General features: G+C 59.4%; 2 protein-coding genes across 4 annotated transcripts; both read right to left on the bottom strand.

The window, feature by feature from the left end:
* LOC142358789 (uncharacterized) lies at window positions 1-26,698 on the bottom strand. Its single transcript, XM_075416247.1, has 6 exons — window positions 26,258-26,698; window positions 26,126-26,199; window positions 25,935-26,001; window positions 25,412-25,817; window positions 1,749-1,829; window positions 1-1,609 (listed from the first exon to the last, which is right to left on the bottom strand). The coding sequence occupies exons 1-6, from the start codon at window positions 26,696-26,698 to the stop codon at window positions 1,383-1,385; spliced, it is 1,296 nt and encodes a 431-aa protein (XP_075272362.1). The 3' UTR covers window positions 1-1,382.
* Window positions 8,070-12,379, bottom strand: LOC142360633 (putative mitochondrial transporter UCP3). Of its 3 annotated transcripts, XM_075415000.1 has the most exons (7): window positions 12,011-12,371; window positions 10,329-10,470; window positions 10,034-10,244; window positions 9,035-9,232; window positions 8,847-8,948; window positions 8,590-8,770; window positions 8,300-8,483 (listed from the first exon to the last, which is right to left on the bottom strand). In XM_075415000.1, exons 1-7 carry the CDS (start codon window positions 12,037-12,039, stop codon window positions 8,387-8,389), a joined length of 960 nt encoding a protein of 319 aa, XP_075271115.1. In that variant the 5' UTR covers window positions 12,040-12,371; the 3' UTR covers window positions 8,300-8,386. The 3 variants fall into 3 exon arrangements, with proteins under 3 accessions (XP_075271102.1, XP_075271108.1, XP_075271115.1); XM_075414987.1 differs by having other exon boundaries at window positions 8,070-8,483; window positions 8,590-8,948; window positions 10,341-10,470; window positions 12,011-12,379; XM_075414993.1 differs by lacking the exon at window positions 12,011-12,371 and adding an exon at window positions 10,713-10,766 and having other exon boundaries at window positions 8,070-8,483; window positions 8,590-8,948.
* Window positions 26,699-27,065: the final 367 nt, after the last annotated feature.

The following is a 27,065-nucleotide window of genomic DNA, read 5'->3' as shown; positions in this document are numbered from 1 at the left end:
CCAGGGCTCCGTCACCCTCAGAGGGAAGAAGTTCTTCCTCGTCTTCAGCTGGAACTTCCTCGGCTTCAGTTTGTGCCCGTTGCCCCTTGTCCTGTCGCTGGGCACCACTGGAAAGAGCTTGGCCCCGTCCTCCTGACACCCACCTTGAAGAGATTTAGAGGCATTTCTAAGGTCCCCTCGCAGCCTTCTCTTCTCCAGGCTGAACAAGCCCAGCTCCCTCAGCCTCTCCTTGTAGCAGAGATGCTCCAGTCCCCTCCTCATCCTCGTAGCCCTCCGCTGGACTCTCTCCAGTAGCTCCTCATCTTTCTTGAACTGGGGAGCCCAGAACTGGACACAGTACTCCAGATGAGGCGCAAGGCAGGGCCCAAGAGATTTTCCCCACCGGGGTCTAACGCAGCACGGGCGAGTCGTCAGCAGCGAGTGACGCATTCAGGATTTCCCCTGTGAAAAACCAACCCTGCAGAGGCGGGAGGAAACAGGGATGCTGCCACTTCCGTTCTTTAAATCCTGAATTCAAAGCATGGTGTGAAAAGGAGCTTGAATTCGGAGCACCCGCTCGCCTCCGAGGTCCGACTCGTTCCGCGCCGGCTGCGCTATCCGGCCATCATCTGTCTGCAACGCGGCGAGCTTCCCGCGTGCCCCCTGCCCGGCCGCGGACCTGCGCCGTCCCCGGGGGAAGGAGTTTCTCCAGGGGAAGGGGTCCCGTCCGCCCGGTGCCCACCGGCTCGGGGCACCTTGCAGCAGCCAGCAAGAAACCGGGGGAATTTTATTGAAAGGCAAAGACTGGAGAGCAGTACAAAAATAACTTAGCTTGGTTTGTACCAAAGTCCGTTACCCAAAAGGTACCTGACATAAAAATGTACAAAAATAATTTAGGATAGAAAAAAAGTTACATATTTGTAGTAAAACCCTTTTGTACACACGTCAGGACGTTGCAGTACCCTTGGCCCATATTTACAGGAGCAGCTCGGGCACACGCGTTCCTCGAGAAGCGGAGAATTACGCTTCCCACCAAGGATTTTTGAAAGGCCACCAGGGAGGGAGCTCGTCTTCACAGCGGGGAGGCAACAGGTCACTGCTCGCCGCTGGGACGGCAAACTCCCGCTCTGCTCCACCCAAGGAGCCGTCTCACACCGGGATGCTTTGTGTTCACTCCAGAAGTACAAAAGAAGGTTAAACAGAGAAAGTTCATACGAATAAATCTGAGAAATGGAGCTTCTGGAGAGCCAACATCAGCTTGTTGGTCACCGGAGCGGTGAGTCTCAGCGGGGACCTGCCCTCGCAGGACACAACGCTCGCTCAGCTCCCCGTGGTCGGCCGCCGGGCTTCAGGTCCCGCTGAGGGGACACCAACCAAGCAAATTAAAAATCAGAGCCCGAAACCTACGGCTTCCACCTCCTCTTCCCGGAGGACTCGGCCTTTGCCGCCGTGTTGGGCCGCGGCTCGGGAAGCAGCCGCCGGCCTCTCGCCAGCGCTACTCCTTCTTGGACAGCTGAGCAGAGAAGATCCTGGCGATTCTTTTGGTTTCCTCTTCCGAGAGATCGGCCGTGGGCCTGGGACGATTCGGCCTTCGGTACGGGATGCCCCCCGGCACCGCTCCGCTTCGGCCCTGTGGAGAAGGAGCGAGACGTTAGAGCTCTACCCCGCGTCCGTTTTCTCCGCGCAGCGAACGCCGGCGTCGCGCAGCGTGCGAGATGGTGGATACAAAGGAGAAAAAAAACCCTCACAAAGTGTTCTCCGGTGCTCACCGGTTCTCCTTGGAGGGGTTTTTCCCTCATTCCGCACGCCGAGAGGCAGCTGGTTGGGAAAAGCCTTGTTAGTTCCAAGTCCTGGGGAAGAAAAAAAAAATCCGCGAGGGTGCAAGCTTTCCCTGCCCGCCCCAGGCTTCGGAGCTGCAGCGCTGCTCTTCCTCAGCGCCGCAGAGAGCCAAAGCCGAAGGCCGAAATTCAAAAGGTCCAGGCCCCAGCGGGCTCTGGCAAGCGAACTGTGAATTTGTGAAGGTCGACCCTCGGCCAAAGCCGCCTTCTATGAAGCACGGAAGAATGACACCAGCGCACTCACAGAACCCCAGAATCCCAGCGGCAGGGGTTGGCAGGGCCCTTGGGGATCCCCCAGCCCAGCCCCCTGCCGAAGCAGGGTCACCCAGAGCAGGCTGCACAGCACCGCGGCCAGGCAGGTCTGGAATATCTTCAGAGAAGGAGCCTCCACAGCCCCTCTGGGCAGCCTGGGCCAGTGCTCAGTCACCCTCAGAGGGTCCTCCTGACCCCACCCTGAAGATATTTATAAACATTTATTAGCTTCCAGCTCAGCTTTCTATTCTCCAGGCTGAACAAGCCCAGCTCCCTCAGCCTCTCCTCGTAGGAGAGATGCTCCAACCCCCTCATCATCCTCGTAGCCCTCCGCTGGACTCTCTCCAGTGTTAAGACTGGAAAAGATGTCTAAAATCATCAAGCCCAGACATCAACCCATCCCCACCATGCTTACTAACCTACTGCTTCCATCCCACCTTGCTGTCCCCAAGCTGGTGTGCTCCCCCCCTGCCCCATCCTGTCTCCATCCTCCACCCAAGCAAAGCCTGGATCTCAGGCTCTCCCCTCTCATGGCCATTCCCAACTCCTCCTCCTTCCCTAAGCCACGAAGAAAGGCGTCTACGACAAGTTTGGAGAAGAGGGGCTCAAAGGCGGCATCCCCTTGGAGTGTGGCGGTGAAAACCTCTGGAGCACTGGCTACGTGTTTCACAACAACCCGGACAAAGTCTTCAAGGAGTTCTTTGGTGGAGACAACCCCTTTGCGGGTAGGTGGGGGGCTCCGGGGGGTGGCCCAGGCTCCCCCTCTGTGTGGGGCTGTGGCCACCACCACCTCTGAGCTTTAAGCTTTAGGAGATGTTTCCCTGCCCCAGCTACTCTCAGGTCCCTCTGGGGCTGCTGGTCCCCCGCTGCCTGGAGGTTAGATCCTGACTTCCCTCGGTCCCAGGCGGGTGAGAGGCCCGAGGGGCGCGTGTTCAGGCCGTCAGCTCTCCCCAGCGACCGTTGGGCCCCTTTTCTTCGAGGATTTGCGGCAAAAAGAGGGGTTGGGTTGGCGAGGCTGCCGTAAAGGCGTGAGCAAGATAAAAACGCTCCCGGAGGAAAACTCTTCAGCTGGAGGGGGAAGGTGGTCCCAGGCAGAAGCAGGTTTCTGGGTGGCAGATTTAGGGCGCTCAGCTTCCATGATGAGGAGACCCCAAGGGACCCCCCTAGACCTCTGATGCGAGCGTGGTGACCCCCCTCAGCCCACCTCTGCTCGCTCCTGCAGAGTTCTTTGCTGAGGATGGCTCGGAGTTGACCCTGCCCTTCGGAGGGCTGCGAGGACGAGGAGCGGTGAAGCAAGACCCCCCGGTCGTGCGGGATCTCTGCCTCTCCCTTGAAGACCTCTTCTACGGCTGCACCAAGAAGATGAAGATCTCGCGCAGGGTAGGGGCGGTGGGGCTGAAGGGGGGGGGCACGCTGGGCAGGGTCGGGGGGTGGCTCCACGTCTGCGCTGCGGAGGGGGATCTGCACGGAACCCGGCACAAACACCGGCAGGATCCGAACGGGTGCTCTCCTCTCCTGGCTTGCCAAAGGGAATTCGGCGCGAGGGGTGAGGTGGAAGCTGGTGGGAAGGCAGGGCTGGTTTCGGAGCAGGGTGAGGAGCAGCACAGCGTTTCCTGGGCTCGCACAGTTGAATTTTTACACCGCGCTGTGTCTCCTCTCTGCTCCCAGTGACCTGCGTCCCTCCTCTCGCTGTCCCAAATCTCCTGGTTCCAGCCCTGAGTTTCTCCTGCTTGATCTGATCCCATTTGTACCTGCAGCTGCCTAGCTGTGGAGCAGGAGCCGTCCTTGTCACCACTGGCTCACGTGTGGCTGGATGAGCAGAGCAGCTACAACCCTGTCTTTGGGCACCATGGCGTCACAGATCACCTCTCTGTGTTGTCCCTCGGTGGGGTGGCAGCCCTGCTGAGAAGGACTTGGGGTGCTGGGGGATGAGAAGCTGGCCAGGACCCGGCAGTGTGCGCTGGCAGCCCCAAAGGCCAACCGTGCCCTGGGCTGCATCCCCAGCAGCGTGGGCACGGGGTGAGGGAGGGGATTCTGCCCCTCTGCCCCGCTCTGCTGAGACCCCCCGGGAGTCCTGCGTCCAGCTCTGGAGCCCTCAGCACAGGACAGAGCTGGAGCTGTGGGAGCGGGGCCAGAGGAGGCCCCAGCAATGATGCGAGGGCTGGAACCCCTCTGCTGGGAGGAAAGGCTGGGAGAGCTGGGGCTGCTCAGCCTGGGGAAGAGAAGGCAGCTTTCCAGTGCTTAAAGGGGGCTGGGGACAAACGTTTCAGCAGGGCCTGTAGCATAGGACAAGGGGAACGGTTTTGAACTAAAAGAGGGGAGATTTAGACTGGATATGAGGAGAAATTAATTTATGGTGAGGGTGGTGAGGCCCTGGCCCAGGTTGCCCAGAGAGGTGGTCGATGCCCCATCCCTGGGAACATTCCAGGCCAGGTTGGACAGGGCTCTGAGCGACCTGATCCAGTTGGAGATGTCCCTGCCTGTGGCAGGGGCCTTGACTGGATGGCCTTGCCATGTCCCTTCCAGCCCAAACCATTCTGTGACAGCCTGGAGGTGGCTGCCCCACCAGCCGGGCCGTGTCCGGCACCGCAGGGTCCTCATCCGGGCTGGGGGAACCGGAGCCCGGTGCTGGCTGCTCTGCCGGCCGAGCCGAGCTCCCACCTGGCCGCAGACCCAACCTCTCCCAAGGGCACCCGGTTCTGCTCACCCCTTTGTCTACCCCCCAGGTGATGAACGAAGACGGCCAAACGAGCACCATCAGAGATAAAATCCTCACGATCGACGTGCAGCCGGGCTGGAAGCAGGGCACCAGGATCACCTTCGAGAAGGAAGGAGACCAGGTAACGACCCTGGCGGAAGCTCTTTGCGGGTTGCCCGTTGCTGCGGGCGGTCGGCAGCGCGGCGAACGGGGCGATCCAGCGTCACCGCGCTCAGAAACGCGCTGAGGAACCCTTCCTGCCCGGGTTTTCCGTAGGATGGTTAAAAACAGAATTGAAAAGGGGTGGTTTGCTGCCTGGTGTCACCTTTGTGAACCCCGGTCTGATTTCTCTTGGCCGTTTTGTTTTATTAAATGAACAAAACACCTTCCCCTTCTCCGTAGCCAGCTGAAAGCAGCCACCAAGGGACAGGCATTCGTGTCACCTTTCCCTCTGTAAGATCATGTGGTTTAGACCGAAAAAATCCAGATATCTTATTTTTCCCCTCAATTTTAGGGCCCAAACATCACCCCAGCTCGCATCACCGTCGTTGTGCAGGAGAAACTCCACACAATGTTCGTTTTTGGGGTTTTCTTTCCCCTCAGTTTTAGGGCCCAGACATCATTCCAGCTGACATCACCTTCATTGTCCAGGAGAAATTCTACGTGATGTTAGTTTTTGGTTTGGTTTTTTTCCCCCTTCAATTTTAGGGCCCAAATATCACTCCAGCTGAGATCACCTTCGTTGTGCAGGAGAAACTCCACACGATGTTCATTTTTGGGGTTTTTTTCCTCTCAATTTTAGGGCCCAAACGTCATTCCAGCTGACATCACCTTCATTGTCCAGGAGAAACCCCACCCGAGGTTCAAAAGAGCCAACGACAACCTCGTGTACATCGCCACCGTCCCCCTGGGGAAGGTAAAGAGCCCAAGCGAGAGGCCGGAGCCGGCCCCGGCTTACGTTTGCCCCCTGGGGCTGTGCGTGGCAGCTGCGGGACCCGCTGTGTGCCTTGCAGGCGCTGGTCGGCTGCGCGGTGGAGGTGAGGACGCTGGACGGGAGGCTGCTGAACATCCCCATCAACGACATCGTGGAGGAAGCGCCGTGGGGCAAGCGGCTGCGGGGCCGGCGCGGTGGCCGAGGAGGCGGACGGGGCACTTGGGAGGAAACTCGGCGTTGGCGCGCTGCTCCCCGGTGAGAGCTCGGCGCTTCCCGAGCGCGTCCCCGTTGCCGGAATTAGCGCGATTTTGGTGCTCCAAAGCTTTTCCAGGAGCTGTGGGGCTGGGGGGAAACCAGCCTGGAGGAGGAGGGTGCCCACCACGGGCTGATCTTCTGGGAGAGGGCTTGGTGTGGGTGGGTGGAAGACCCGAGGAGCCTGGGGACACAAGGCAGGCCTCCGCTTGGAGCTGGAGGAGCAACCTCGCCCTGAGAAACCCGCTGGGAAGCGTGCGGGGATGGGGGGGCTCTGCGGTCGGGGAGCTGGGTCCCGCGGCTCCTCCCAGCCCCGTCCTTCCCTTCGCAGCCCCACGTACTGCAAAGTGGTGCCGGGGGAGGGGATGCCGCTGCTCCAGGACCCCCGGCGCAGAGGTGACCTCCTCATCTACTTCAACATCTGCTTTCCCAAGAAGCTCACGCCGGAGAAGAAGACGCTCCTGAGAAGCGCTCTCCTGTCCTAGGGAGCGACGGCCTCCGCCCTCCCTCCAATAAAGCCCTGGGAGCAGGTAGAGGGGGTTCCCGGCACCCAGCACCGTGAAATGCACCCTGTTTCTCCTGGGCCTCAGCGAGGAGTCTGCTCCATCCCTGCCACCCCAGACGGGGGGCTGGAGGATTTGGGGGGGGGGGGGGGGGGGGTTGCAGTACTCCCAGCTCCACTCCTGCATGGGAGCAGCGACGGTTCACAGAATCCCAGCATGGTGGGGTTGGCAGGGCCCTCTGGGGATCCCCCAGCCCAACCCCCTGCTGAAGCAGGGTCACCCAGAGCAGGCTGCACAGCACCACATCCAGCCGGGGTTGGAATATCTCCAGAGAAGGAGACTCCCCAGCCCCTCTGGGCAGCCTGGGCCAGGGCTCCATCACCCTCAGAGGGAAGAAGTTCTTCCTCATCTTCAGCTGGAACTTCCTCGGCTTCAGTTTGTGCCCGTTGCCCCTTGTCCTGTCGCTGGGCACCACTGGAAAGAGTCTGGCCCCGTCCTCCTGACACCCACCCTGAAGAGATTTATCGGCATTTCTAAGGTCCCCTCTCAGCCTTCTCTTCTCCAGGCTGAACAAGCCCAGCTCCCTCAGCCTCTCCTTGTAGGAGAGATGCTCCAGTCCCCTCCTCATCCTCGTAGCCCTCCGCTGGACTCTCTCCAGCAGCTCCTCATCTTTCTTGAACTGGGGAGCCCAGAACTGGACACAGCACTGCAGATGGGGCCTCACCAGGGCAGAGCAGAGGGGGAGGAGAACCTCCCTCGCCCTGCTGCCCACACTCCTCCTCATGCACCCCAGGATCCCATTGGCCTTCTTGGCACCCAGGGCACGCTGCTGGCTCATGGTCACCCTGTCGTCCACCAGCACTCCCAGTCCCTCTCCCCAAAGCTGCTCTCCAGCAGGTCCACCCCAAGCCTTTACTGGTGCCTGGGGTTGTTCCTCCCCAGGTGCAGGACCCTGCCCTTGCCCTTGTTGAACCTCATCAGGTTCCTCTGTGCCCAACTCTCCAACCTGTCCAGGTCTCGCTGGATGGCAACACAGCCTGCCGGTGCATCCACCACTCCTCCCAGTTTGGTGTCATCAGCAAACTGGCTGAGGGTCCACTCTAACTCTTCATCCAGGTCATTGACGAAGAAGTTGAACAAGACTGTGGTTCGGGGGTGACTATGCAGGGACGTGAGGGCAAGGACAAAACCAGGGAAAAAAAAAGACCGCAGGATTTACTCAAACCCTCGCTGCGCTCCTGCCAGTGGCCGTCGGGCCCCGTGTCACCAACTCATAGGTGACAAACATCACGGCATTCCAGGAGCTGAGCTGCAGGAATGTGGGCAGAAATCCTGTTTTTTTTCAACCCCCTCCACCCTGTAGCCTTTTCAGGAAGAGAACGGGAGAAAATCTGGATTTTGTGGCATCGCCGCGGGGTGAAACCGAGCTGAGGGCACGGAGGGAGCAGCGTCCCCCCCCGGGGCAGCGGTTGTGGCCGTATTTCATCCTACTTGGAAACCCTCTCCGCCACACCCTGGGAAGACTTCGAGCGCCTCTTTTGCTTTCGGATTTGCCTTTTTCTATCGGGAGATCAAAATAAAATCCCCCCCTGAAGCAAAGCAAGGAGCCCTGCTGCGCTCGCACCCCATAGGGGCGGTTTATTGGAAGGAATTGCAGGAATGACCACGTCACCCGGCTCGGTCCCACCGCTGCCGGGAAGCGCTGCTCTTCCCAGCTGGAAAAAAAAAACCTGTATTTTTTTTTCCTTTTTTTCCACCTTAAACTTCTCTCCGGAAACCTTCTCGTCGTTTCTCCGTCCGTCTCATCGCTCGCTCTCCGGAGTCTCCGTCGGGCTGGGGGCGTTGGCCATCGCTGCTCTCCCACCGCTTCGCCAATTAATGTAATTTACTCTTGCGTCTCGCCAACGCTGACGAGAGGGGCCGGGGCGGGTCAGGACTGTGCCAGCACCGCGGCGCGCTGCAGCTGCTCGTAGGAGACGAACATCACGATGTTCCAGGAGCCGAGCCGCAGGAAGGACGGGACGAACCTGCGCCGGGAAGAGCAGCCACCGGCGTCGGGATGGCCGGGGAGCGCCGGGCGATGCCGCGGGGTGAAGCGCGGCGTCGGTGTCAGCGCGACGTCCCCCAGCTCACCCCTTGTAGAAGCCGGCGAGGCCGTCCTGCATCAGCAGGGCGAGGAGGCAGCTGAGCACGTTGCGGTACTGCCCGGGGCCGGCGTTCATGTACCGCGTCTTCACCACGTCCACCGGCGACGCCACCAGCGTGGCGCAGAAGCCGGCGCCGAAGGCGACCACGAAATGGCAGGGGACGTTGTCTGCAGGGCAGAGCTGAGCGTCGTGGGGAGGGGGACGGCGCCCGGCTGTGTGTCCCCTCCCCAGCGCCGTCCTCACCTGTCATCAGCTGCGCCCGCAGCAGCGCGTCCTTAACGAGGTCGTAGGTGACGAGCTCGCCGCAGTTGATGATGGCGTTGCGGGCGATGTTGGGCAGCGTCCCTGTGCAGGAGGGTGGTGGCATCCCAGGTGGGTGTCCCCATTCCCACCCCTTCCCAGTCCCCGTCCCAGTTCTCCTCCGTCCCTACCTCGCCACAGCCCGCGGACGCCCTCCTCCCTGGCGATGGTGCAGTAGGCGTCCACCGTCCCGCTGTACCGCCGGGCGCCCGCCGGCAGCGCCCCGTTGGCCTGGAACCGCACCTTGACCACGTCGGTGGGTTGGGCGCACGTCACCGCCACCGCGCCCGTGGTGCAGCCCGCCAGCACCCGCGCCCCCAGCCCTGCGCCTGGAGAGGGCAGGCGCTGGGAATCCCAGAATCACAGGATGGTCGGGGTTGGCAGGGACCCCTGGGGATCCCCCAGCCCAACCCCCTGCCAGAGCAGGGTCACCCAGAGCAGGCGGCACAGCACCGCATCCAGCCGGGTCTTGAATATCTCCAGAGAAGGAGACTCCCCAGCCCCTCTGGGCAGCCTGGGCCAGGGCTCCGTCACCCTCAGAGGGAAGAAGTTCTTCCTCGGGTTCAGCTGGAGCTTCCTCGGCTTCAGTTTGTGCCCGTTGCCCCTTGTCCTGTCACTGGGCACCACTGGAAAGAGTCTGGCCCCATCCTCCTGACCCCCACCATGCAGATATTTGTAGGCATTTCTAAGGTCCCCTCGCAGCCTTCTCTTCTCCAGGCTGAACAAGCCCAGCTCCCTCAGCCTCTCCTCGTAGGACAGATGCTCCAGTCCCCTCACCATCCTCGTAGCCCTCCGCTGGACTCTCTCCAGTAGCTCCTCATCTCTCTTGAACTGGGGAACCCAGCACTGGACACAGCACTGCAGATGGGGCCTCACCAGTGCAGAGCAGAGGGGAAGGAGAACCTCCCTCGCCCCGCTGCCCACACTCCTCCTGATGCACCCCAGGATCCCATCGGCCTTCTTGGCAGCCAGGGCACGCTGCTGGCTCATGGTCAACCTGTTGTCCACCAGCACACCCAGGAACCCCCCACCCCGTCGGGACCCCTGGGGGGTGAGCAGTTTGGGGACCCCCTCCCCCGGGAGAGGGTCGTTGCTTTGGGGACAGGGTCCCGACCCCCCTGGCTGCTCACTCTCGGCACCCTTGGGGGTGTAGAGCTGCTTGACGGAGTCGTAGAGCCCGATGCGGATGGAGGCGAAGCTCATCTGGCGCTGCAGGCCGGCCGCCAGCCCGCTGTACAGGCTGCGGGGTCCCTCCGTCCTCACCATGGTGCTCAGCGTCCCCAAAACGCCCCGGTACTGCACGGTGCCGGCGCCGCGGGGGATCCGCACCTCGCCCTGGATCTGCGGGATGCAGAAATGGGGTGAGGGGGGGGTTGGGGGGGGGGTCACCCCACCGCTGCGGGGGGCCGGAGGTGGGGATCGTACCTGCAGCTGCACCTTGGCGGTGTCCAGGGGGAAGGTGACGAGGTCGGCGGTGCAGCCGGCCGTCCCCGCGCTGAAGAACTTCACGGCGGCTGTCGGGGGCACCTCGGGGGGCTTCAGACCCACCATCGTGGTGGGGTGGGCGCTGGGAGGAAAAAGGGGGAGCCCGGTTTAGGGACGCGATGGCTGTGGGACAACTTCGGACAACCCCGAAAGCCAAATTTCCCATTTCCTCGCCCGCAGCCCGGGGGAAGCCGAGGCTCGGGGCGTCCTCGCTCGGCACGGGGTTCACCGATGTCCCCCCCCACCCCGTCCAGTCCCACCCAGGGCAAAACAGAGGAGCTGGGTGAAAGCCTCTCCCCCGCCGTGACCTCCCCGGGGCCGCACCGTGGGACCTCGGCACCGCGTCCTCTGCCTCACGCCCCTCGCCGCGCAGCCATCGCCCGGCTGCCGGCGCCTTGGCCCTCGCCTTATATCGCGCGCGGGAGGACATTCCAGCGGCCGCGGGCGTCGGGTGACAGCCAAACCCAGTTCCCCCGCTGGCATTTGAGACGGTGACGGTGGGGCCACCCAGCACTCGTGACGGGGCTGCTGTGTTTCCAACCCTCCGCTCCCCCACAGGGCTCGGGTTGGGAGGGGGGGTCCTGCCCCGACCTCCAGCACCCACGGGTGCGGATTTTTAGGCTAAACACGTGCTGGGAAGGGCGCGGCGCAGGCAACGAGTGCCCAGGGCTTTGCGATGATGGTTTGGTGGCAGAGCGGGGCAGGTCGGAGCCCTTCGACCCCGGCATGGACCCCGCAGCCGTAATCCTGGGAGGGGATCGTGCCCCTGGACACAGCACTGGTGAGGCCGCACCTCGAGTGCTGTGTTCAGTTTTGGGCCCCTCACTCCAGGAAGGACATTGAGGGGCTGGAGCGTGTCCAGAGAAGGGCAGCGAGGCTGGGGAGGGGTCTGGAGAACAAGTCTGATGGGGAGCGGCTGAGGGAGATGGGGCTGCTCAGTCTGGAGAAGAGGAGGCTGAGGGGAGACCTTCTCGCTCTCTACAGCTCCCTGACAGGAGGGTGTAGTGAGGGGGGGTTGGTCTCTTCTCCCCAGGAACCAGCGACAGGATGAGAGGAGATGGCCTCAAGCTGCGTCAGGGGAGGTTCAGATTGGATATTGGGAAAAATTTCTTTCCTGCAAGAGTGGTCAGGCCTTGGCCCAGGCTGCCCAGGGCAATGGTGGAGTCCCCAACCCTGGAGGGGTTCAAACACCATGTGGATGTGGCCCTTGGGGACATGGTTGAGCAGACATGGTGGGGTTGGGTTGGCAGTTGGACTTGATGATCTTGGAGGTCTTTTCCAGCCTTAATGATTCGGAGATTCAAGAAATGCCTCTTCTCCGTTTTCTTAAAACTCGCCCCGTCTGTCCCCGGGAGCCATCCCGCACTACAGGCACCCCCCGCCACGCGACGCGCTCCCGGCAGCCCGCACGTCCCCCTCGCTGTGCAGAAAGCCTCGGCTCTTGCCCGCCCGCACGCAAGAGCGATTCTGAGCTGGTTTGACGCTGCCTTTGCTGCATCCATCGGGCTCCAGGCAGCTCGTCCGGCGCCAACTCCCCTCTCCGGCTCGCTGCCGGCTCGTTTTCCTGGCCCATGCTCCACCGCTGACCCAAACGCAAGGGGAAGAAGCTGTTGATCTCATACCTCAGATGCAACTCAGCTGTCGACATCATCACCTCCTCCGTGACCGTGTTCACGACCCAGCTGCCCTCGCCGGGAGTCACAGGGCCGCGCTGATGGCCCCGCTTCGGGCGGCTGGCGGGAGGCTCCGAGCTCTGCGGCAGCGTGCGGGCACCGAATCACAGAATGTTTGGGGTTGGAAGGGACCTCTGTGGGTCACCCAGTCCAACCCCCTGCCGAAGCAGGGTCACCTACAGTAGGTTGTAGAGGACCTTGACCAGGCGGGTCTTGAATATCTCCAGAGAAGGAGACTCCACAGCCCCTCTGGGCAGCCTGGGCCAGGGCTCCGTCACCCTCAGAGGGAAGAAGTTCTTCCTCGTCTTCAGCTGGAACTTCCTCGGCTTCAGTTTGTGCCCGTTGCCCCTTGTCCTGTCGCTGGGCACCACTGGAAAGAGCTTGGCCCCGTCCTCCTGACACCCACCTTGAAGAGATTTATCGGCATTTCTAAGGTCCCCTCGCAGCCTTCTCTTCTCCAGGCTGAACAAGCCCAGCTCCCTCAGCCTCTCCTTGTAGCAGAGATGCTCCAGTCCCCTCCTCATCCTCGTAGCCCTCCGCTGGACTCTCTCCAGTAGCTCCTCATCTTTCTTGAACTGGGGAGCCCAGAACTGGACACAGTACTCCAGATGAGGCCCAAGGCAGGGCCCAAGAGATTTTCCCCACCGGGGTCTAACGCAGCACGGGCGAGTCGTCAGCAGCGAGTGACGCATTCAGGATTTCCCCTGTGAAAAACCAACCCTGCAGAGGCGGGAGGAAACAGGGATGCTGCCACTTCCGTTCTTTAAATCCTGAATTCAAAGCATGGTGTGAAAAGGAGCTTGAATTCGGAGCACCCGCTCGCCTCCGAGGTCCGACTCGTTCCGCGCCGGCTGCGCTATCCGGCCATCATCTGTCTGCAACGCGGCGAGCTTCCCGCGTGCCCCCTGCCCGGCCGCGGACCTGCGCCGTCCCCGGGGGAAGGAGTTTCTCCAGGGGAAGGGGTCCCGTCCGCCCGGTGCCCACCGGCTCGGGGCACCTTGCAGCAGCCAGCAAGAAACCGGGGGAATTTTATTGAAAGGCAAAGACTGGAGAGCAGTACAAAAATAACTTAGCTTGGTTTGTACCAAAGTCCGTTACCCAAAAGGTACCTGACATAAAAATGTACAAAAATAATTTAGGATAGAAAAAAAGTTACATATTTGTAGTAAAACCCTTTTGTACACACGTCAGGACGTTGCAGTACCCTTGGCCCATATTTACAGGAGCAGCTCGGGCACACGCGTTCCTCGAGAAGCGGAGAATTACGCTTCCCACCAAGGATTTTTGAAAGGCCACCAGGGAGGGAGCTCGTCTTCACAGCGGGGAGGCAACAGGTCACTGCTCGCCGCTGGGACGGCAAACTCCCGCTCTGCTCCACCCAAGGAGCCGTCTCACACCGGGATGCTTTGTGTTTACTCCAGAAGTACAAAAGAAGGTTAAACAGAGAAAGTTCATACGAATAAATCTGAGAAATGGAGCTTCTGGAGAGCCAACATCAGCTTGTTGGTCACCGGAGCGGTGAGTCTCAGCGGGGACCTGCCCTCGCAGGACACAACGCTCGCTCAGCTCCCCGTGGTCGGCCGCCGGGCTTCAGGTCCCGCTGAGGGGACACCAACCAAGCAAATTAAAAATCAGAGCCCGAAACCTACGGCTTCCACCTCCTCTTCCCGGAGGACTCGGCCTTTGCTGCCGTGTTGGGCCGCGGCTCGGGAAGCAGCCGCCGGCCTCTCGCCAGCGCTACTCCTTCTTGGACAGCTGAGCAGAGAAGATCCTGGCGATTCTTTTGGTTTCCTCTTCCGAGAGATCTCAGGCTCTCCCCTCTCATGGCCATTCCCAACTCCTCCTCCTTCCCTAAGCCACGAAGAAAGGCGTCTACGACAAGTTTGGAGAAGAGGGGCTCAAAGGCGGCATCCCCTTGGAGTGTGGCGGTGAAAACCTCTGGAGCACTGGCTACGTGTTTCACAACAACCCGGACAAAGTCTTCAAGGAGTTCTTTGGTGGAGACAACCCCTTTGCGGGTAGGTGGGGGGCTCCGGGGGGTGGCCCAGGCTCCCCCTCTGTGTGGGGCTGTGGCCACCACCACCTCTGAGCTTTAAGCTTTAGGAGATGTTTCCCTGCCCCAGCTACTCTCAGGTCCCTCTGGGGCTGCTGGTCCCCCGCTGCCTGGAGGTTAGATCCTGACTTCCCTCGGTCCCAGGCGGGTGAGAGGCCCGAGGGGCGCGTGTTCAGGCCGTCAGCTCTCCCCAGCGACCGTTGGGCCCCTTTTCTTCGAGGATTTGCGGCAAAAAGAGGGGTTGGGTTGGCGAGGCTGCCGTAAAGGCGTGAGCAAGATAAAAACGCTCCCGGAGGAAAACTCTTCAGCTGGAGGGGGAAGGTGGTCCCAGGCAGAAGCAGGTTTCTGGGTGGCAGATTTAGGGCGCTCAGCTTCCATGATGAGGAGACCCCAAGGGACCCCCCTAGACCTCTGATGCGAGCGTGGTGACCCCCCTCAGCCCACCTCTGCTCGCTCCTGCAGAGTTCTTTGCTGAGGATGGCTCGGAGTTGACCCTGCCCTTCGGAGGGCTGCGAGGACGAGGAGCGGTGAAGCAAGACCCCCCGGTCGTGCGGGATCTCTGCCTCTCCCTTGAAGACCTCTTCTACGGCTGCACCAAGAAGATGAAGATCTCGCGCAGGGTAGGGGCGGTGGGGCTGAAGGGGGGGGGCACGCTGGGCAGGGTCGGGGGGTGGCTCCACGTCTGCGCTGCGGAGGGGGATCTGCACGGAACCCGGCACAAACACCGGCAGGATCCGAACGGGTGCTCTCCTCTCCTGGCTTGCCAAAGGGAATTCGGCGCGAGGGGTGAGGTGGAAGCTGGTGGGAAGGCAGGGCTGGTTTCGGAGCAGGGTGAGGAGCAGCACAGCGTTCCCTGGGCTCGCACAGTTGAATTTTTACACCGCGCTGTGTCTCCTCTCTGCTCCCAGTGACCTGCGTCCCTCCTCTCGCTGTCCCAAATCTCCTGGTTCCAGCCCTGAGTTTCTCCTGCTTGATCTGATCCCATTTGTACCTGCAGCTGCCTAGCTGTGGAGCAGGAGCCGTCCTTGTCACCACTGGCTCACGTGTGGCTGGATGAGCAGAGCAGCTACAACCCTGTCTTTGGGCACCATGGCGTCACAGATCACCTCTCTGTGTTGTCCCTCGGTGGGGTGGCAGCCCTGCTGAGAAGGACTTGGGGTGCTGGGGGATGAGAAGCTGGCCAGGACCCGGCAGTGTGCGCTGGCAGCCCCGAAGGCCAACCGTGCCCCGGGCTGCATCCCCAGCAGCGTGGGCACGGGGTGAGGGAGGGGATTCTGCCCCTCTGCCCCGCTCTGCTGAGACCCCCCGGGAGTCCTGCGTCCAGCTCTGGAGCCCTCAGCACAGGACAGAGCTGGAGCTGTGGGAGCGGGGCCAGAGGAGGCCCCAGCAATGATGCGAGGGCTGGAACCCCTCTGCTGGGAGGAAAGGCTGGGAGAGCTGGGGCTGCTCAGCCTGGGGAAGAGAAGGCAGCTTTCCAGTGCTTAAAGGGGGCTGGGGACAAACGTTTCAGCAGGGCCTGTAGCATAGGACAAGGGGAACGGTTTTGAACTAAAAGAGGGGAGATTTAGACTGGATATGAGGAGAAATTAATTTATGGTGAGGGTGGTGAGGCCCTGGCCCAGGTTGCCCAGAGAGGTGGTCGATGCCCCATCCCTGGGAACATTCCAGGCCAGGTTGGACAGGGCTCTGAGCGACCTGATCCAGTTGGAGATGTCCCTGCCTGTGGCAGGGGCCTTGACTGGATGGCCTTGCCATGTCCCTTCCAGCCCAAACCATTCTGTGACAGCCTGGAGGTGGCTGCCCCACCAGCCGGGCCGTGTCCGGCACCGCAGGGTCCTCATCCGGGCTGGGGGAACCGGAGCCCGGTGCTGGCTGCTCTGCCGGCCGAGCCGAGCTCCCACCTGGCCGCAGACCCAACCTCTCCCAAGGGCACCCGGTTCTGCTCACCCCCTCATCTACCCCCCAGGTGATGAACGAAGACGGCCAAACGAGCACCATCAGAGATAAAATCCTCACGATCGACGTGCAGCCGGGCTGGAAGCAGGGCACCAGGATCACCTTCGAGAAGGAAGGAGACCAGGTAACGACCCTGGCGGAAGCTCTTTGTGGGTTGCCCGTTGCTGCGGGCGGTCGGCAGCGCGGCGAACGGGGCGATCCAGCGTCACCGCGCTCAGAAACGCGCTGAGGAACCCTTCCTGCCCGGGTTTTCCGTAGGATGGTTAAAAACAGAATTGAAAAGGGGTGGTTTGCTGCCTGGTGTCACCTTTGTGAACCCCGGTCTGATTTCTCTTGGCTGTTTTGTTTTATTAAATGAACAAAACACCTTCCCCTTCTCCGTAGCCAGCTGAAAGCAGCCACCAAGGGACAGGCATTCGTGTCACCTTTCCCTCTGTAAGATCATATGGTTTAGACCGAAAAAATCCAGATATCTTATTTTTCCCCTCAATTTTAGGGCCCAAACATCACCCCAGCTCGCATCACCGTCATTGTGCAGGAGAAACTCCACACAATGTTCGTTTTTGGGGTTTTCTTTCCCCTCAGTTTTAGGGCCCAGACATCATTCCAGCTGACATCACCTTCATTGTCCAGGAGAAATTCTACGTGATGTTAGTTTTTGGTTTGGTTTTTTTCCCCCTTCAATTTTAGGGCCCAAATATCACTCCAGCTGAGATCACCTTCGTTGTGCAGGAGAAACTCCACACGATGTTCATTTTTGGGGTTTTTTTCCTCTCAATTTTAGGGCCCAAACGTCATTCCAGCTGACATCACCTTCATTGTCCAGGAGAAACCCCACCCGAGGTTCAAAAGAGCCAACGACAACCTCGTGTACATCGCCACCGTCCCCCTGGGGAAGGTAAAGAGCCCAAGCGAGAGGCCGGAGCCGGCCCCGGCTTACGTTTGCCCCCTGGGGCTGTGCGTGGCAGCTGCGGGACCCGCTGTGTGCCTTGCAGGCGCTGGTCGGCTGCGCGGTGGAGGTGAGGACGCTGGACGGGAGGCTGCTGAACATCCCCATCAACGACATCGTGGAGTAAGCGCCGTGGGGCAAGCGGCTGCGGGGCCGGCGCGGTGGCCGAGGAGGCGGACGGGGCACTTGGGAGGAAACTCGGCGTTGGCGCGCTGCTCCCCGGTGAGAGCTCGGCGCTTCCCGAGCGCGTCCCCGTTGCCGGAATTAGCGCGATTTTGGTGCTCCAAAGCTTTTCCAGGAGCTGTGGGGCTGGGGGGAAACCAGCCTGGAGGAGGAGGGTGCCCACCACGGGCTGATCTTCTGGGAGAGGGCTTGGTGTGGGTGGGTGGAAGACCCGAGGAGCCTGGGGACACAAGGCAGGCCTCCGCTTGGAGCTGGAGGAGCAACCTCGCCCTGAGAAACCCGCTGGGAAGCGTGCGGGGATGGGGGGGCTCTGCGGTCGGGGAGCTGGGTCCCGCGGCTCCTCCCAGCTCCGTCCTTCCCTTCGCAGCCCCACGTACTGCAAAGTGGTGCCGGGGGAGGGGATGCCGCTGCTCCAGGACCCCCGGCGCAGAGGTGACCTCCTCATCTACTTCAACATCTGCTTTCCCAAGAAGCTCACGCCGGAGAAGAAGACGCTCCTGAGAAGCGCTCTCCTGTCCTAGGGAGCGACGGCCTCCGCCCTCCCTCCAATAAAGCCCTGGGAGCAGGTAGAGGGGGTTCCCGGCACCCAGCACCCCAAAACGCAGCACCCTTGTGCCTGTTTCCCCTGGGCCTCAGCGAGGAGTCGGCTCCATCCCTGCCACCCCACGAGGGGTGCTGGAGGATTTGGGGGGGGGGGGGGGGGCGGGTTGCAGTACTCCCAGCTCCACTCCTGCATGGGAGCAGCGACGGTTCACAGAATCCCAGCATGGTGGGGTTGGCAGGGCCCTCTGGGGATCCCCCAGCCCAACCCCCTGCCCAAGCAGGGTCACCCAGAGCAGGATGCACAGGACCACGTCCAGCCGGGGTTGGAATATCTCCAGAGAAGGAGACTCCACAGCCCCTCTGGGCAGCCTGGGCCAGGGCTCCATCACCCTCAGAGGGAAGAAGTTCTTCCTCATCTTCAGCTGGAGCTTCCTCGGCTTCAGTTTGTGCCCGTTGCCCCTTGTCCTGTCACTAGGCACCACTGCAAAGAGTCTGGCCCCGTCCTCCTGACACCTACCCTGCAGATATTTATCGACATTTCTAAGGTCCCCTCTCAGCCTTCTCTTCCCCAGGCTGAACAAGCCCAGCTCCCTCAGCCTCTCCTCCTGGGAGAGATGCTCCAGTCCCCTCACCATCCTTGTAGCCCTCCGCTGGACTCTCTCCAGTAGCTCTTCATCCTTCTTGAACTGGGGAGCCCAGAACTGGACACAGTACTCCAGATGAGGCCTCACCAGGGCAGTGTAGAGGGGAAGGAGAACCTCCCTTGTCCTGCTGGCCACACTCTTCTTGATGCACCCCAGGATCCCATTGGCCTTCTTGGCAGCCAGGGCACACTGCTGGCTCATAGTTAACCTGTCGTCCACCAGGACACCCAGGTCCCTCTCCGCAGAGCTGCTCTCCAGCAGGTCCACCCCAAGCCTGTACTGGTGCATGAGGTTGTTCCTCCCCAGGTGCAGGACCCTGCACTTGCCCTTGTTGAACCTCATCAGGTTCCTCTCTGCCCAGCTCTCCAGCCTATCCAGGTCACGCTGAATGGCAGCACAGCCTTCTGGTGTATCTACCACACCTCCCAGTTTGGTGTCGTCAGCAAACTTGCTGAGGGTACATTCTAACTCTTCATCCAGGTCGTTGATGAAGAAGTTAAACAAGACTGGGCCCAGCACTGACCCCTGAGGGACACCACTTGTCACCAGCCTCCAACTAGACTCAGCGCCGCTGATGACAACCCTCTGAGTTCTGCCATTCAGCCAGTTCTCTATCCACTTCACCGACCACTCATCCAGCCCACACTTCCTCAGCTTCCCCAGGAGGATATCATGGGAGACTGTGTCGAAAGCCTTGCTGAAGTCAAGGTAGATAACATCCACAGCTCTCCCTTCGTCTACCCAGCCAGTCATGTCATCGTAGAAAGCTATCAGATTGGTCAGGCATGATTTCCCCTTGGTGAATCCATGCTGACTACTCCTGATAACCTTCTTTTCTTCCACTTGCTTCATGATGGCCTCCAGGATAAGCTGCTCCATCACCTTTCCCGGGATGGAGGTGAGGCTGACCGGCCTGTAGTTCCCTGGGTCCTCCTTCTTGCCCTTTTTGAAGATTGGAGTGACATTGGCCTTTCTCCAGTCCTCGGGCACCTCTCCTGTCTTCCAGGACCTCTCAAAGATGATGGAGAGTGGCTCGGCAATGACATCCGCCAGCTCCCTCAGCACTCGTGGGTGCATTCCATCGGGGCCCATGGATTTGTGGACATCCAGATCGCTTAAGCGATCCCTCACACAGTCCTCCTCGACCAAGGGAAAGTCGTCCTCTCTGTAGGCTTCCTCTCTTACCTCCGGGGCCTGGGATTCCTGAGGGCCAGTCTTAGCACTGAAGACTGAAGCAAAGAAGGCATTCATTAGCTCTGCCTTTTCCGCATCCTCCGTCACCAGGACACCCGCCTCATTCAGCAGCGGCCCCACGTTGTCCCTAGCCTTCCTTTTGCTGCTGATGTAGTTGAAGAAGCCCTTCTTGTTGTTTTTGACATCCCTTGCCAGCTTCAATTCCAGGTGAGCCTTGGCCTTCCTCGTCGCATCCCTGCATGCTCTCACTACGTTTCTGTACTCTTCCCAAGTGGCCTGTCCCTCTTTCCACATGCCATGCACCTTTCTCTTCTGCCTGATCTCCGCTAGAAGCTCCTTGTTTAACCATGCAGGTCTCCTGCCTCCTTTGCTAAATTTCTTTCTCAGGGGGATGCATTGCTCCTGTGCATGGAAGAAGTGTTGTTTAAAAAGCGACCAGCACTCATGGACCCCCCTGCCTTCGAGAGCCCTGGCCCACGGGATTCCTCCCAGTAGCTCCTTGAAGAGGGCAAAGTCAGCCCTCCTGAGGTCCAGGGTTTTGATCCTGCTTATCGCCCTGCTTCCTCCACGCAGGATCCTGAACTCGACCATTTCATGGTCACTGCAGCCGAGTCTACCTCCAACCTTCACGTCCTCCACCAGTCCCTCCTTGTTTGTTAACACGAGGTCCAGCAGTGCGCCTTTCCTTGTTGGTTCCTCCACCACTTGCATCAGAAAGTTATCATTGATGCTCTGTAGGAACCTCCTGGATTGCGCCTGCCTAGCTGTATGGTCTTCCCAGCTGATGTCAGGGTGGTTGAAGTCCCCCATGAGAACCAGAGCCTGTGACGGTGAGGCTGCTTGCAGCTGCCTGTAGAAGGCTTCATCAACCTCCTCCTCCTGGTCGGGTGGCCTGTAGTATACACCCACCGTAATGTCACCCTTATGAGCCTGTCCCTTAATTCTAACCCACAAGCTTTCAACTCCTTCTTCACTCGCCCCCAGGCCAAGCTCAATGCATTCCAGTTGCTCCCTCACATATAGAGCAACTCCCCCACCTCTCCTTGTTGACCTGTCTTTCCTAAAGAGTCTGTAGCCATCTATGACAGCATGCCAGTCATGCGAGTTGTCCCACCACGTTTCTGTGATGGCGACCAAGTCGTAGCTGTCCTGCTGTATAATGGCTTCCAGCTCCTCCTGTTTATTGGCCATACTACGTGCATTGGTGTAAACACACTTGAGCTGGGCTGTCAATCTCACCCCTGGCCTTGGCACTCCAAGCCTAGGCTCATCCCTAGTGAGCTGGGCAATATCCCCTTCCCCCTTCGAACCTAGTTTAAAGCCCTCTCAATGAGCCCCGCCAGCTCGTGGCCAAGAATTCTTTTCCCCCTTTGAGATAGCTGAACTCCACCTGTTGCCAGCAGGCCCGGTGCTGTGTATACCTCCCCATGATCAAAAAAGCCAAAATTTGACCGATGGCACCAGTCCCTAAGCCACCTGTTAACCAGGTGAGTTTTCCTGCCCCTTTCAGTGCTGTCCCCTGCCACTGATGGGATGGAGGAAAACACCACCTGCGCCCCTGATCCCTCAACCAGTCGCCCTAGTGCCCTGAAGTCCCTTTTGATGGCCTTGGGACTTCTTTCTGCTACCTCGTCCCCGCCAACCTGCATTAGCAAGAGGGGGTAGTAATCAGAAGGCCGCACCAGACCAGGGAGTTTCTTCGCAACATCCCTCACCCGGGCCCCAGGGAGGCAGCAGACTTCCCTGTGGGATGGGTCCGGTCGGCAGATCGGGCCCTCTGTTCCCCTCAGAAGGGAATCGCCTATGACAATGACCCTCCTTTTTTTCTTAGTTGAGGCAGTTGTAATACGTGGGGCTGTCTGACTCGTTCTAGGCAACCCCCTGGATGGAGCCTCACCTTCACCCACATCCTCTGTGGCCAGTCCCTCACATTCCAGAGCCCCATACCTGTTGCTTAAGGGCAACTGAGCAGGTGAGGGAGGCCGGGGGGAAATTCGCTTGCCCCCCCGAGCAGGGACCCGTTTCCATTCCCCCCCATCTCTTAGGCCCCCTCTTTCTGCTCGGTGGCAAGAGGGTAGGGGGTTCTCTGCTTTCTGTGGAGCCGCCTCCTGCTGCCGCTGCCTCAGGGAGGGCAGGGTGCGGCTCCACCAGTCGATCTCCCTCTCACACTCCCGGATGCTCCTCAGCCTCTCCACTTCCTCCTTCAGTTCTGCCACCAGGCTGAGCAGGTCATTCACCTGCTCGCACCGAACACAGCCGCTGTCTCTGCTGTCCTCCGGTACGAGCGCCAGGCTCAGGCACTCCCTGCAGCCGGAGACCTGGACACCCGCGTTCTTGCGTGGGGCCTCCGTCTGGGTCCCCACACTCCTTCGAGCCACAGCTTTACCACGGGTGGTAACCATGGCTAGAGTATCTCCTGGAAGAGCGATGCCCACTACTCGAGTAGCCAGAAGGGGCGGCTGTACCCTGCCAGTCGCCTTCCCCGCTCGCCCTGCCCGCGCAAACTGCTGCGCCGCTCCCGGGCTGCTGCGCCGCCTCTGTTCGCCCGCGCTCCTGGTCGCTCGCGCTCCCTGGGGGCTGCTCTTATCCCTGAGGGGGTTTGGCCGCTGTCACACTCGACTCCGCCCCCGCTGAGTCAGAGCTGCTGCTCGTTGGCACTTCCCGCTTTCCCGCTGAGGGGGGGGGCTGGGGTCTCCTCTCTCTCTCGGCAAGCGCTGGTGAAGTTGCCTTCTTGCTAGCCACCCAATGCTATATCCTTGTACTACAAGTTAAAAAAAAATGAGAGAAAGAAAGAGAAGCTTCTTCTAGCTGGGCAGGGATTATATTGCAGGCTCGTGATGAATCCACCGTACATGCGGCAAGTATCCAGGCTCGGCTGGGGAGGGGCGTGGGGGACACAACATCCATATTGCTCCTGAGAGGCAATGACTTGCAGTAAAATCCTGTCAGGAGCCGTGAGTGACCTGATGTCATTTAGCCAAGACACACCACCACCGCTGACCGACCAGGACCCACGGACAGAGAGCTGCAGCGGTGTGTCAGCTCGCTCGCCGCGGCACCGAGCGCTCCAGGAGTTGGCGCAATGAAGGCAGAAAAGGCAGACAATGCGAGTAATGGACACTGGAGACAAGAAGATTTGGGGGAGCAGGGAAAGAAGGGGCTTTTAAAAAAAAATAAATCTGCATCTTAGCATAGGAAAGAGAATCTGCAGCTAGTGATGAATGGTGTAACTAGGAAGAATCACTGCAGTCCACACGAACGCCTAGGTATACGGCATTAAACTCCCACAATATGGCTGAGACACCAGCAGGAAAAAAAAAAAAGAAAAAAAAAAAATTACATCACAGACTGCATCCACTGTGCAATCCCACTTTCAAATAAGAATCAAACATCTAGAGATGCTTCCAGATCTCACATGGAATGACACTGTCTTTGCTCACACAGTGGCATGGAAGGGCTGTAAAGCCTGCACAGTAACCAACTCCAGCTCAGAATTTCTTAGCCATAGCAAACACATTTGTTGAAGAGACGGTATGCAGTTGGCACAGAAGGTCTGATATTAGCCAGCTTCGGTTGCTGAGGCAGCTGATCAACATTGTAGCTCTTTGTAACATTTCATTTGTCATTCTGAAGTCTCTGAATGTAAATGAAACAGCAGCATTCAGCCTCCCTACCAGCAGCAGTAGGGTATCTTTAATTCTGGCCTTCCAACAGGGCAGACAACCTTTTAGCTAAACAGGAGGCGAATGCAGCAATCCAGCGCAACAGTTGCACAAAGATCTTCTCATTTATGAAAGCTGCTATTATAAAAACTTTATTTCTACATTTCCCTTAACCTTCAAAATAAAGAATGACAAAGGGAGCTACGTGTAAGTAAAACCCACTCAAACTCCCTTTGCAGCATCAGAGATGCTTCCGTAATTATTTCTATCCTATGGAAGAAGGACGTTTATTCTTCCAGGAGCCATTTGCAATGGGAGCTATTCACCCTTTGGACAGTAAAAAAATTGCACAGAATGACATCATGACAGCAGTATCTGAAGCGATTCGAGCCGAATTCAGAAAAAAGCCGTTTCTCCACCACAGAGAAGAATCATCCGAGCACCGTATCAGAGCATGCCCACGCTGCAGCACCCGTGGGCTGCGTGGACACACCGAGGGCTCCGCTGCCATCGACATCACCACGTTTAGCACCGGGTTCGGCGCAGACCAGCCAGGGAGTCAGCGCCCGGGATCCGAGACAAAGGCAGGGCTGAAACCCACACCGCAGCTGCTAGCCGGGCCCTAACCAGCGAGATTCAAATCAGCTTGAATCCATCCGTAAGCCACAGCCAAGACAGCGGTTGCAGTGAGATGTATATTTAGTTAGGAGCATTTTGCCACACTATACCCATAAAACCCCTTTTCTCCTCCCTAGATTTGATGCTAGGAACAGGGATTATTTAAAACCTTCCAGCATAAACACAGATGATTAGCTGAGAGGAAAAAAAAAAAAAGATGACACGACTGGAGGAAGCAGATATCTGACGTTATGTCTGCTACAGCAGATAGACAAGAAATCCACGTGTAAGCTCCATGCTGAGATTTAAGATCTGCACCAGGTGCTACAACCTTCCATGAAGGTATTCAAAAGCTTTGTGAAATCAGAAATACAGTCAAAGCACCCAAGCATTCTGCAAACGCATAGCTAATACTTCAGATTGCTGTTATCAAATACCTCGGGGAAAAAAACAAACAAATCGCCCAGCATCTTCTACACAGAACCCTGGTTCCAAAATCCTCATAAAATGGCTGGCCAAACAGCACCTCACCAAGCAGATCAGGTGACTTAAAAAAAAAAATAAATAAAAATAGCCAAGTTGAACTTGTGCTCCCTGAATCCCTAATATGAAGAGGGAAAAAAAAAAAAGGAAGGACCAGACTAAAGGAAACCGCCAATGTATAGGTAAATACATCTTAATAGCAGCCTTATCACCAATCTCATCTACATATAAGTGAGGAAAGACCAAGATGTAAGTCATTATTTGGGGGGGGGGGGGGGGGGGAAGACAACTACTATTTCATCATCTCCTGCCACATAGAGACCAAAGGTGGCTGAGGGAGCAAATACCCCGCCCTGAGACAGAGCATATTTTGCACCTACCCATGATGTCAAAGATCACTCCATATCGGACCCGGATTACACAAAGCATCCGACAAACGGGCATTTTCTCAGAAAACTCTCCGAAGTGAAAGATTTGAAAGGCAGTGCTGGAGAGAGAGGCCTTCTACTGAGGAGGGAGGAGACATAGTTTGGGTGGTGGGTTATTTTTTGGGGTTGTGTTTGTTTTTTTTCCAAAGACAGGGAGCACAATCTCACTGACTGAATTCAGTATTTAAAGCGTTGGGTCCCACTTTGCCAAGACCAGAACTCCATTTTCGATAAATGCTCTGTTTGCATAGAAAACACCGGGGATTGAGACCCCTGCCACCCAAAAAAACCAGAGCAGCCGGGATCAAATGAATCAGCAGCTGCTTCTGCAGATGGGGCGGTGGGGTTTTGGGATTTTGGAGCCATAGATAAACCCCTCCTCGTTCCCCCCCACACCCATCACCGAAGCAGCGGCGACCGCAAGGCAGAGGCAGCCCCCCCACCCCCCGGAGGCCCCCTTTTCCCCTCACAACGTGGGGGTACGGCCCCATAGGATGGGGGAGGGGGGATCCCCTCAGGCGCGACCCCGGCCCCTCAAGGGTGGGTCCGCCGCGGTGAGGGCGGGGGGGGAAGGGAGGAGCCCGCCCCGCCGCCGCCGTGCGAGGGAGACCCGAGCCGGGGCCGGGCGGTGACTCACCGCTCTGCTCGCCCAGGAACACCAGCTTGAATTTCCGCAGCGGGTTGCCGAAGTCCCCGCCCGCCGACATGATGGAGGAGCCTCCTCCGCCGCCGCCGCCGCCCCGGGCTCGCTCCGCTCCCCTGCGGCGGGACTCCGCGACCGCTTCTCCTTCGCTTCCTTTCCGCCTGCCCAACGCGCCCCCCCCCCCCCCTCCGCTACACCGCTCTGAGGCGAAGGCGGCGGGCAGCGGCGCGGGGCCGGGCGCGCAGCCCCGGTGCAAGGCGCAGCCGGTCGGGTGAGCTCTGCCCGCCGCCGCCGCTCCCCTCAGGGCCCGGCTCCTTCCCCGCCGCGGCCGCACGCTCCGCTGCGCACGCGCGCCGCGCCGCCCCGCCCCGCCCCGCAGCCGCACGGCGCGCCCCGCCCACTCCGTCCGCAGCGGGGCCAATCACAGCTGGAGGGGCGGGGCGATGCGGGAGGGGGCGCGGCTTGCCGGCTTCTGCCGGGGGGGGGGGGGGGGGGGGTGTTCACTCTGGAGCCTAACGATGGCTGCGCGCGTTTCCAGATGACCTCGCTGAGCTGCGAGGGGGAAGGGGGGAGGGATCTCAACGCTGCGAGGAACAACCAAAGTCCTGATGACCAAAAGGCCTAGCCCTAAACCGCTACAGATGTTCCTTTCGGAGGAGCATCTCCTTGGGGACACTCTCTCCGTGGTGTCCCTGGGAGATCCCTCACCGCAGGGTGACGTTTTCCATGTCACCCTTCCGCAGCGGCTGTCGTTCAGAAATGGCTCGGTGCTCCCTCCCCACCTGGCAGACAGGAAAGAACCCCGCCGGAGGGCCTGCCCTCCCTTTAGCTACTTTTTGCCCGTTTCTCCCCGTTTTTCTCAGCTTGCCCTCGCGGTTCAGCAGATGAGGAGGCTCCCAGCGGCATCGTGGCCGCTCCTGTTTCAACCTTCAGGATGTCTCTCGTCCACGCAGCCTCGCTCGCTCCTCTCCCACGCTGGTGCAAACCTGCACCGCTCGATACTCCCTTGCTTGAATTTGAACGGAAAACGTGATTTTCAGAAGCGCTCACCCCGCCCCGGGCTTCAGCTGCCAGGGTCATCGCCTGCTGCGCACAAGAATATCCCAGTTTCGCCGCCCGAAACGAGAACATGGTCAGCGATGGAGCCCTCGGGGTCTGCAGCTCCTGCCCCACCGTTGTGTTTACGTTGATGTTGATGCAATCTCCTGTGATCCACTCAACGATATGCTCCACAGGGTATTTTCCACCTGCAAATGGGTCAGTTTTCCACCATTTCCCCATCTGGGAGATTGCTCCTGCTCTGACGGTCAGGGAAATGACCGTGTGTCCAGTGCTGAGCTCCCCAGCTCAAGAAAGATGAGGAGCTACTGGAGAGAGTCCAGCGGAGGGCTACGAGGATGAGGAGGGGACTGGAGCATCTCTGCTACGAGGAGAGGCTGAGGGAGCTGGGCTTGTTCAGCCTGGAGAAGAGAAGGCTGAGAGGGGACCTTAGAAATCCCGATAAATCTCTTCAGGGTCGGTGTCAGGAGCATGGGGACAGATGCTTCTCAGTGGTGTCCAGCGACAGGACAAGGGGCAACGGGCACAAACTGAAGCCGAGGAAGTTCCAGCTGAAGACGAGGAAGAACTTCTGCCCTCTGAGGGTGAC

Source organism: Opisthocomus hoazin, chromosome 1 (assembly GCF_030867145.1).
Source record: "Opisthocomus hoazin isolate bOpiHoa1 chromosome 1, bOpiHoa1.hap1, whole genome shotgun sequence".
NCBI lineage: Eukaryota > Metazoa > Chordata > Aves > Opisthocomiformes > Opisthocomidae > Opisthocomus > Opisthocomus hoazin.
The sequence above is the reverse complement of the archived record's forward strand: the minus strand, read 5'-3'. Positions and strand labels throughout refer to the sequence as shown.

Bases quoted from the DNA above. Each gene is read 5' to 3' on its own strand.
- LOC142360633 (XM_075414987.1), bottom strand. From the start codon at position 12,039: ATGATGTCGACAGCTGAGTTGCATCTGAG. The intron at 9,233-10,033 runs GTGAGCAGCCAG...TGCCCTCTCCAG, and splicing joins CACCCCCAAGGGTGCCGAGA to GCGCAGGGCTGGGGGCGCGG. The intron at 8,949-9,034 runs GTAGGGACGGAG...CCTCCTGCACAG, and splicing joins CGTCCGCGGGCTGTGGCGAG to GGACGCTGCCCAACATCGCC.
- LOC142358789 (XM_075416247.1), bottom strand. From the start codon at position 26,698: ATGGGGAAATGGTGGAAAACTGACCCATTTGCAGGTGGAAAATACCCT. The intron at 26,200-26,257 runs GCAAAAAGTAGC...CCTGTCTGCCAG, and splicing joins AGAAAAACGGGGAGAAACGG to GTGGGGAGGGAGCACCGAGC. The intron at 1,610-1,748 runs GTGAGCACCGGA...CCTTCTCCACAG, and splicing joins AACCCCTCCAAGGAGAACCG to GGCCGAAGCGGAGCGGTGCC.